Source organism: Pseudorasbora parva, chromosome 16 (assembly GCF_024679245.1).
Source record: "Pseudorasbora parva isolate DD20220531a chromosome 16, ASM2467924v1, whole genome shotgun sequence".
Lineage (NCBI taxonomy): Eukaryota > Metazoa > Chordata > Actinopteri > Cypriniformes > Gobionidae > Pseudorasbora > Pseudorasbora parva.
In genome coordinates this window covers 45488381-45498551 of record NC_090187.1, presented here as the reverse complement: position 1 = coordinate 45498551, position 10171 = coordinate 45488381, and the positions used below count along the sequence as shown (strand labels likewise).

Here is a 10171-nt window from a genome sequence, read left to right as displayed (position 1 = left end):
CACATGTCACTCACAGAGACACACACACAGAGACAGACACACTTTTGAATACGATATTCTTTCTCTTTGTATTTTATAGCAATATGAAATCCTATGCAAATTTAATGTCAAAAGTAATCAAAGAGTATTCATGTCATGTTTTGTAGTTGTGTGTGTGTGAGTGTGTGAGTACACCACGGCTCCACTAATGTGTGTGTGTGTGTGTGTGTGTTCTAAACAGGAAATTCAACAGCAGAGAGCGGCTCAAAAACTCACATTTGCCTTCAATCAGATCCGACCCAAAACAATCCCATACTCACCCAGGTACTGCTGCTGTGTGTGTGTTCTGATGCGAGTGTGTGTTCTGATGTGTGTGTGTGTGTGTGTTCTGATGCGAGTGTGTGTTCTGATGTGGGTGTGTGTGTGTTCTGATGTGGGGGTGTGTGTGTTTGTTCTGATGTGTGTGTGTGTGTATTTGTGAGTGTGTTCTGTTGTGTTTGTGTGTGCGTGTTCTGATGTATAAGTGTGTTCTGATGTGTGTGTGTGTGTGTGTGTGTGCGTATTTGTGAGTGTTCTGTTGTGTGTGTGTGTGTGTTCTGATGTATAAGTGTGCTCTGATGTGTGTGTTCTGATATGTGTGTGTGTGTGTGTGTGTGTGTGTGTGTGTGTTCTGATGTGTGAGTGTGTTCTGATGTGTGTGTTCTAGTGTGTGTGTGTGTGTGTGTGTTCTGATGTGTGTGTGTGTTCTGATGTGTGTGTGAGTGTGTTCTGATGTATGAGTGTGTTCTGATGTGTGTGCTCTGATGTGTGTGTTCTGATATGTGTGTGTGTGTATGTGTGTGTGAGTGTGTTCTGATGTATGAGTGTGCTCTGATGTGTGTGTTCTGATATGTGTGTGTGTGTGTGTGTGTGTGTGTGTGTGTTCTGATGTGTGAGTGTGTTCTGATGTGTGTGTGTGTGTGTGTGCTCTGATATGTGTGTTATGATATGTGTGTGTGAGTGTGCTCTGATGTGTGTTCTGATGTGTGCGTGAGTGTGTTCTGATGTGTGTATGAGTGTGCTCTGATGTGTGTTCTGATGTGTGCGTGAGTGTGTTCTGATGTGTGTATGAGTGTGCTCTGATGTGTGTTCTGATGTATGTGTGTGCTCTGATGTGTGTGTTATGATGTGTGTGTGTGTGTGTGTGTGTGTGTGTTCTGATGTGTGTTCTGATGTGTGTGTGAGTGTGCTCTGATGTGTGTTCTGATGTGTGTGTGTGTGTGTGTGTGTGCGTATTTGTGAGTGTTCTGTTGTGTGTGTGTGTGTGTTCTGATGTATAAGTGTGTTCTGATGTGTGTGTTCTAGTGTGTGTGTGTGTGTGTGTGTGTGTGTGTGTGTGTTCTGATGTGTGAGTGTGTTCTGATGTGTGTGTTCTAGTGTGTGTGTGTGTGTGTGTGTTCTGATGTGTGTGTGTGTTCTGATGTGTGTGTGAGTGTGTTCTGATGTATGAGTGTGTTCTGATGTGTGTGCTCTGATGTGTGTGTTCTGATATGTGTGTGTGTGTATGTGTGTGTGAGTGTGTTCTGATGTATGAGTGTGCTCTGATGTGTGTGTTCTGATATGTGTGTGTGTGAGTGTGTTCTGATGTGTGTGTGTGTGTGTGTGTGTGCTCTGATATGTGTGTTATGATATGTGTGTGTGTGTGTGTTCTGATGTGTGTTCTGATGTGTGCGTGAGTGTGTTCTGATGTGTGTATGAGTGTGCTCTGATGTGTGTTCTGATGTATGTGTGTGCTCTGATGTGTGTGTTATGATGTGTGTGTGTGTGTGTGTGTGTGTGTGTGTGTGTGTGTGTGTGTGTTCTGATGTGTGTTCTGATGTGTGTGTGAGTGTGCTCTGATGTGTGTTCTGATGTGTGTGTGTGTGTGTGTGTGCTCTGATATGTGTGTTATGATATGTGTGTGTGTTCTGATGTGTGTTCTGATGTGTGTGTGAGTGTGTTCTGATGTGTGTGTATGAGTGTGCTCTGATGTGTGTTCTGATGTGTGTGTGTGTGTGTGTATGAGTGTGTTCTGATGTGTGTGTGAGTGTGTTCTGATGTGTGTATGAGTGTGCTCTGATGTGTGTTCTGATGTGTGTGTGAGTGTGTTCTGATGTGTGTATGAGTGTGCTCTGATGTGTGTTCTGATGTGTGTGTGTGTGCAGGTTCCTGGAGGTGTTCCTGCTGTACTGTCACTCCGCCGGTCAGTGGTTTGCCATTGAGGAATGCATCACCGGAGACTTCCGCAAGTTCAACAACAACAACGGGGACGAAATCGTGCCGACAAACCTTCTGGAAGAAACCATGCTGGCCTTCAGCCACTGGACCTATGAATACACACGCGGAGAGCTGCTCGTGCTGGACCTGCAGGGTGTGTGTCCAGAACCAGCCGATATTTCTGCCTGTGTGTGTCTGTAACCTTACACTGATGGTGTGTGTGTGTGTTTGCAGGAGTCGGTGAGATTCTGACCGATCCTTCGGTCATTAAGAGCGGAGAGAAGGGGTGAGTGTGTGTGTAGAGAAACTCAAACATCTTCAGAACTCATGATCGTTTATTTAAGCGTTAGTTCAGCCAGTAATGTGCACTGTGTGATTAATTCCTCCTGTGGTTGGCCAGCCGTCAGACCTCCGCTCATCTTCACACACAGATGAAGATATTAGTGTTGAAATCCGATGGCTCAGAAAGCGACAAGAACAGTTTGTGTGCAAAACAAACTAAATAACGACTTACACTCCCCTAAAGGATGATTAGGAGCACACACTAATCCTGTGTTTAACACCTTTCGCCTCCAGAACTGCCTTAATTCTCCGTGGCATTGATCAACAAGCTGCTGAAAGCATTCTTTAGAAATGTCGGCCCATATTGATAGGAGAGCATCTTGCAGTTGATGGAGATTTGTGGGATGCACATCCAGGGCACGAAGCTCCCGTTCCACCACATCCCAAAGATGCTCTATTGGGTTGAGATCTGGGGACTGTGGCGGCCATTTTAGTTCAGTCAACTCATTGGCATGTTCAAGAAACCAATCTGAAATGACTGGAGCTTTGTGACATGGTGCATTATCCTGCTGGAAGTAGCCATCAGAGGATGGGCACATGGTGGTCATAAAGGGATGGACATGTTCAGAAACAATGCTCAGGTCGGCCGTGGCATTTAAACGATGCCCAATTGGCACTAAGGGGCCTAAAGTGTGCCAAGAAAACATCCCCACACCATTACACCACCACCACCAGCCTGCACAGTGGGAACAAGGCATGATGGATCCATGTTCTCATTCTGTTTACGCCAAATTCTGACTCTACCATCTGAATGTCTCAGCAGAAATCGAGACTCATCAGACCAGGCAACATTTCTCCAGTCTTCAACTGTTCAATTTTGGTAAGCTTGTGCAAATTGTCGCCTCTTTTTCCTATTTGTAGTGGAGATGAGTGGTCCCCGGTGGGGTCTTCTGCTGGTGTAGCCCGTCCGCCTCAAGGTTGTGTGTGTTGTGGCTTCACAAATGCTTTGCTGCATACCTCGGTTGTAACGAGTGGTTATTTCAGTCAAAGTTGCTCTTCTATCAGCTTGAATCAGTCGGCCCATTCTCCTCTGACCTCGAGCATCAACAAGGCATTTTCTCCCACAGGACTGCTGCAGACTGGATGCTCTTCCCTTTTCACACCATTCTTTGTAAACCCTAGAAATGGTTGTGTGTGTAAATCCCAGTAACTGAGCAGATTGTGAAATACTCAGACCGGCCCGTCTGGCACCAACAACCATGCCACGCTCAAAACGGCTTAAATCACCTTTCTTTCCCATTCTGACATTCAGTCTGGAGTTCAGGAGATTGTCTTGACCAGGACCACACCCCTAAATGCACTGAAGAACTGCCATGGGATTGGCTGATTAGATCATTACATTAATGGGAAACTGAACAGGTGTTCCTAATAATCCTTTAGGTGAGTGTATATAGTGATGGGCCGATTTCAAAACAAAGCTTCGAACCGTTATGAATCATGAATCGATTCACTGACTCATAACGGTTCGAATCATGAATCGATTCACTGACTCATAACGATCCGAATCATGAATCGATTCACTGACTCATAATGGTTCGAAGCTTTGTTCTGAAATCGGCCATCACTATATAAGTCGTTATTTAGTGTTTTTGCGCACTAACTCTATTCTGGCCTCTTCATCAATGATTGTAGAGCCGCTGTAGTGAGATGGGCTTTGTAACGACGTCTTTAGTGCCTTTATGGGTCTTGAGAGAGGAAATGACATTGGTGTCAATGAAGGCCTTTCTGAGCCATCGGATTTCAACACTAATATCTTCATCTGTGTGTGAAGATGAGCGGAGGTCTGACGGCTGGCCAACCACAGGAGGAATTAATCACAGAGTTTACATTTCTGGGTGAACTAACGCTATAATGTCTGGTGTTGAATCTCCTCAGGTCTTACGACATGATCTTTGGCCCCGCGAACCTCGGAGACGACGCCATTCGAAACTTCCGCGCCAAACATCACTGCAACTCCTGCTGCCGAAAACTCAAACTTCCAGGTGAGCTTTGTTTGCCGAAAGGAATATTGATGGATTTTCCCGGATAATGAGCGATAAAAGCATTGACGGCCAATCAGAAGCATTTAAAACCTCTGGTGCTCTTTGGTCATTTCTGACCGGAACATTTCCTGTTTTGAATTTTTAAAAATCAGCTTAATTGGAATGATATGAAACTTGGTGACTTTTCTAGCATTAGGTATGTAAACACACAAAAATTGTGGTCATGATTCGAGCATGCTAATTGGTCATAAAAAAAAGGAGCATTCATTGTCTTCGGTCATAAGTGACTAGAGGTGTAACGATATAAAATGTGACGATACATATCGTTAATGGAAACTATATATTTTGCGATATAGATATCGCTAAACGATATATCGCAATATAAAAATGTGACTATATGTATTGTTGATGTAAACGATATGATTTGTGATATAGATATCGCTAAACGATATATCACGATATAAAAATGTGACGATATCTATCGTTGACGTAAACGATATGATTTGCGATATAGAGTCGATTTATCCAAGGCTCAGTTTGCTGTAGTCGGCCTGTTTATAAGCTATAATTCACACAGACACACATTTACAAATGTCCCACAAATGTTTCTCAGTCGTCCTGAACTCACCATCATGGCGTTTCTCGTTTAACTTCCAAACACAAATGAAGATATTTTTTATGAAACCTGAGGGATTTCTGTCGCTCCATTTAAAGTCCATTAATCTTTTCAAACTTCAAAGATAAAAAAATGTCATAAAGGCATCATAAAAATAACTAAAGGAGTGTCTAATCCGAATCCAAGTCTTCTGAAGAGACACGAGCGACGGTTTATGATGAAGAGATTTACAGCGACGCTCATACTGTAGTAAACACGGACGCTCAGATGATCGCGTGATTAAAACAACACGAGAGAGTGAAAGCAGAATTAAAGTTAAAGATGAGCTGAACATTTACAGTTTGAGACTAGCGGTCCTGTTGACGAGCTTTCCTGCGATTAGAGCTGAGACGGATTGCATTGATCATCTGAAGCACACACACACTTCTCAAAGTCAGAGCGCAAACATCATTTAAATCACCAGATCACATTTAGTTTTAGTAGTGGGATTGTTCAAAGCATTTAGATAGTTTATTCTTATATAAACAGGTCCTTCTCAAAAAATGTGTTCTTTTCTCAGAGAAAAGCTGAACTCAAGTCTTCCAGAGTCGCGGTCAAAGCGGATTCGACAGACCGCCGTTCGCCAGTTTCTGTGTTTACTAGAAGCACGCAAACGCAACTCGGCCGTCGTCATTATGGCCCCGCCCACCGACTCTATACACGATGTGATTGGCCCAGCAAGAGTTAGGAGAATACAGCTCAGAAGGGTATTGAGAGTTGCTAGACGACACGGCAGATTAGATTTGCTGCCGCTAGGGGGCGTCTAGATTTCTAGGCTACTGTATGCCAAAATCATCAGTATTAAAACAATAAAAGACCTGAAATATTTTAGTTGGTGTGCAATGAAGCTAAAATATATGAAAGGTAATTTTTATCATTACATTATGGAAAATAATGAACTTTATCACAATATGCTAATTTTTTGAGAAGGACCTGTGTGTGTATATATATATATATTGCAGTGTGACTCAAGTAGCGTGATATATATCATATCGTGACCCAAGTATCGTGATATATATCGTATCGTGACCCAAGTATTGTGATATATATCGCATCGTGACCCAAGTATCGTGATATATATCGCATCGTGACCTAAGTATCGTGATATATATCATATCGTGACCCAAGTATCGTGATATATATCCAATCGTGACCCAAGTATCGTGATATATATCGTATCGTGACCCAAGTATCGTGATATATATCGTATCGTGACCCAAGTATCGTGATATATATCGTATCGTGACCCAAGTATTGTGATATATATTGCATCGTGACCCAAGTATCGTGATATATATCGCATCGTGACCTAAGTATCGTGATATATATCATATCGTGACCCAAGTATCGTGATATATATCCAATCGTGACCCAAGTATCGTGATATATATCGTATCGTGACCCAAGTATCGTGATATATATCGTATCGTGACTCAAGTATCGTGATATATATCCAATCGTGACCCAAGTATCGTGATATATATCATATCGCGACTCAAGTATTGTGATATATATCGCATTGTGACCCAAGTATCGTGATATATATCGTATCGCGACTCAAGTATCGTGATATATATCCAATCGTGACCCAAGTATCGTGATATATATCGAATCGTGACCCAAGTGTATTGTAATATATATCGTATCGTGATACATATCGAATCGTGACCCAAGTATCGTGATACATATCGAATCGTGACCCAAGTGTATCGTGATATATATTGAATTGTGACCAAAGTATCGTGATATACATTGAATCGTGACCCAACTGTATTGTGATATATATCGCATTGTGACCCAAGTATCGTGATATACATTGAATCATGACCCAACTGTATTGTGATATATATCGCATTGTGACCCAAGTATCGTGATATACATTGAATCGTGACCCAACTGTATTGTGATATATGTCGCATTGTGACCCAAGTATCGTGATATATATCGCATCGTGACCCAAGTATCGTGATATATATCGCATCGTGACCCAAGTATCGTGATATATATTGAATTGTGACCAAAGTATCGTGATATATATCGCATCGTGACCCAAGTATCGTAATATATATCGTATCGTGACCCAAGTGTATCGTTAAACACCCAAGTGTAAACGAAGAGCACCAGAGGGTTAGCGTGATTATTGGTGTGGATGTAATTGCACTTAAGTCTGTATCTATCCGTTTTAAAGGAGTTGTGTGTGTGTGTGTTGTCAGACCTGAAACGGAACGACTACACCCCAGATAAACTGACGCTGCCGCACGACCCCCCCGAAGGTCCGTCCCATTCGCCACCTACAGGGGGCACTAAAGAGCAGCGTCCGTCAATGCGCCTAATGCTGTGAGCGCACACACACGCCAACATGCACATGCATGTGAAACACGTGTGTGTGTGTGTGTGTGTGTGTGATTGAGAATGCGTCTCTGAACAAATGAACACATGAGAGATGTTTTAATAAGTCCGTTTATCCTGTATTATCCTGTAATTATAACAGGATTGTCATCTTTTAAAGTATTTTTTAAGATTTTTTAACGTCTATGAAAATGGATAATAACTGGTACAAATATCACTGTATAGAGTTAAATATTTATTCTAAACTACAAGTTGCCTTGTCTAAAATAAAGCAATTTTACATGTGATGTCTGTCACTTTTCGGGAAGAACTCTTGCTTCTATGATGATCAGATTTGTACAGAGCCAACAGGATGTTTTTATGTACAGAAAGCCACACGTGGAGCGCTGTATGAATGCATTAATGTTTGAATCTCGTGTAGATTATGGGCAGATTGCAATGCAAACGACGGCGCAGTGTGTGTGTGTGTGTGTGTGTGTCACTGCGCTGACCTCTGAAACCAGTCCACACACTCAAGACTCGCGTTTATAATGTTACGCCGGTACTGTGTTAATCTAGTGTATCTCATAGATACATTTATCAGGCACGATTCTATCAGCTGGAACATGACAATATTTGATGCTGGGGATGTTCATGGATCTGTAAACATTTTTTACTGTATATTTAATAAAACACTGAAAAAAAACATCATTTCTGTCTGTTTCCTCTTTTAGTTTGTGTTTAGTGTGTTTGTGTTTTATGTTGATGTGCATTTACACCAAAGACTGTCAGCTGGATAACAGAAAATGGGCAAAGAGGCGGGACGGGGCGGAGCTTAGGTGACGTGATGACTAACAGACAGCAGACAAACGGCAACCTGTCAATCAAAGTGGCCACGCCCTTAATTATGCAGAACTTTAAGGCTTTATATAATGTAAACGAATGAGTTATAAAATAATTCACCCCCTCACAGTCGTCATGAAGGACAAAATTAGCCGTATAGACCAAAACCACAATGTGTCCCAGACTGTAAACGTGTTTTTCTGCTGTAAAGTTGAGCATTTTAACATGAGGCTCAGTGAGATTCTGCTCTGTCTCTAGTGGCCAGACGAGGAACTGCAGTTTAAGTCACTTCAGTATCAGCTTCAACAGAAACTGAGGGAAGGTGGTGCTTGGTTTACACCTACACCACAGTTTGACATTCTTGGTGTTGAATAGTTCTTTAAATATTAGGCTTCCCTAAAAATATAATAGATATAATTATCGTTATAAACGCCCCTTTAGGGCTCTGTCACACCAGAACGATACATTTCTAAAAATCTGTAAAAAAAAAAAAACAACTATAACATCATATATCGCCGTCAATCTTGCTTTAAAGGGCGTGAACATTTAAAGCAGCAGATGACAAAAATGCTCATTATTTCCTGTTTACACTTCTGGTGTTTATAGAGTAATTGTACAAAAAATATATACATTGTAATAATACAAATTATATATAATTTATTTTCATTTACTTCTCATCTATACGTATATGCTGTGTTTTGGGGGATTTTAATAAGTATTGTTTTACCTATTTACTGCAAAATTCCTCAACTATTAGCATGCGTAGGAAATATTAAATTATGACACTTTAATGATGATCAAAATGAAATATGAGTTGTTTCTGGATATTGAGAAATGTCCGAATGATCAGCTAATGATGGTAAATGGACGTACTCGTAGAGATCTCTGATGGAATCACGTCCTCATGTTCCGATATCAAAGATACGCAAAGTTCAACTTGGATAAATTTCAATTGTGTTTGCAATATTTCACATCTATATTTCTTATATACACAATGCATCCTATATTATATATACATCAAGGATTCATCTTTCCCTTGATCCTGACTATCTCCCAGTTCCTGCCGCTGAAAAACACCCCCACAGCATTATGCTGCCGCCACCATGCTTCGCTGTAGAGATGGGATTGTCCAGGTGATGAGCGGTGCCTGGTTTCCTCCAGAGTTCAATCTTTGCTTCATGAGACCAGAGGATTGTGTTCCTCATGATCTGAGATTTTGGGAACTCCAGATGGGCTGTCATGTGCCGTTTCCTGAGGCGTGGCTTCCGTCCGGCTCAGGCCTGATTGGTGGAGAGCTGCAGAGATGACTGTTCTTCTGGAAGCTTCTCCTCTCTCCACAGAGAAACGCTGGAGCTCTGTCAGACTGACCGTGAACAATATCTTGTTTGAAATGTTTTTGTAGCAATTCTATGTTGATCAGGAAGCAGGTCACGTCTGTTCTGAAGGAGAGATTGGCTGCGAATGAAATCGGACATCACTTAACGGCCGCTAAAGTTTGCTCGATAGAGTGAGTAATTCAGACACTTTACATTCACCATGTTATAATCATGTGATCTGTCAGCTTCACCTCCATTCACAAATCCTCCCCTGTGGCCTCGTGGGATGGTAAAGTGTCGATCGTATGCACACTTCACTGGAAGTAGCAGCTCATCCGGGTCCTTTTTAATCAGTACTTTGAATTCGGACGTACTACTATTGTCACATTCTGTTCTTAGGAAAGATTGTGATTTCAGATGCAGCCCTCGAGACACACCTGAAGCGGTCATCCCCTGCACACACTCTCAGCAGGTAAACACAACTAAACACT

The 10171-nt window shown here is 41.9% G+C and overlaps 1 protein-coding gene across 2 annotated transcripts in view; it reads left to right on the top strand.

Moving 5' to 3' along the window:
- The window catches only part of trpm7 (transient receptor potential cation channel, subfamily M, member 7), a 109628-nt gene that overhangs the window by 62418 nt on the left and 37039 nt on the right, over positions 1 to 10171 (top strand). Inside the window, exons 36-40 of one of the 2 annotated variants that reach the window (XM_067419171.1) lie at positions 221 to 303; positions 2163 to 2368; positions 2449 to 2500; positions 4432 to 4538; positions 7407 to 8232. The exons of the other annotated variant lie outside the window; for it this stretch is intronic. Of the exons in view, the coding sequence (XP_067275272.1) occupies positions 221 to 303; positions 2163 to 2368; positions 2449 to 2500; positions 4432 to 4538; positions 7407 to 7534 (576 nt within the window). The 3' untranslated portion in view covers positions 7535 to 8232. Of the gene's footprint in view, positions 1 to 220; positions 304 to 2162; positions 2369 to 2448; positions 2501 to 4431; positions 4539 to 7406; positions 8233 to 10171 lie in introns of those variants that run through there. 2 annotated transcript variants of the gene reach the window in all.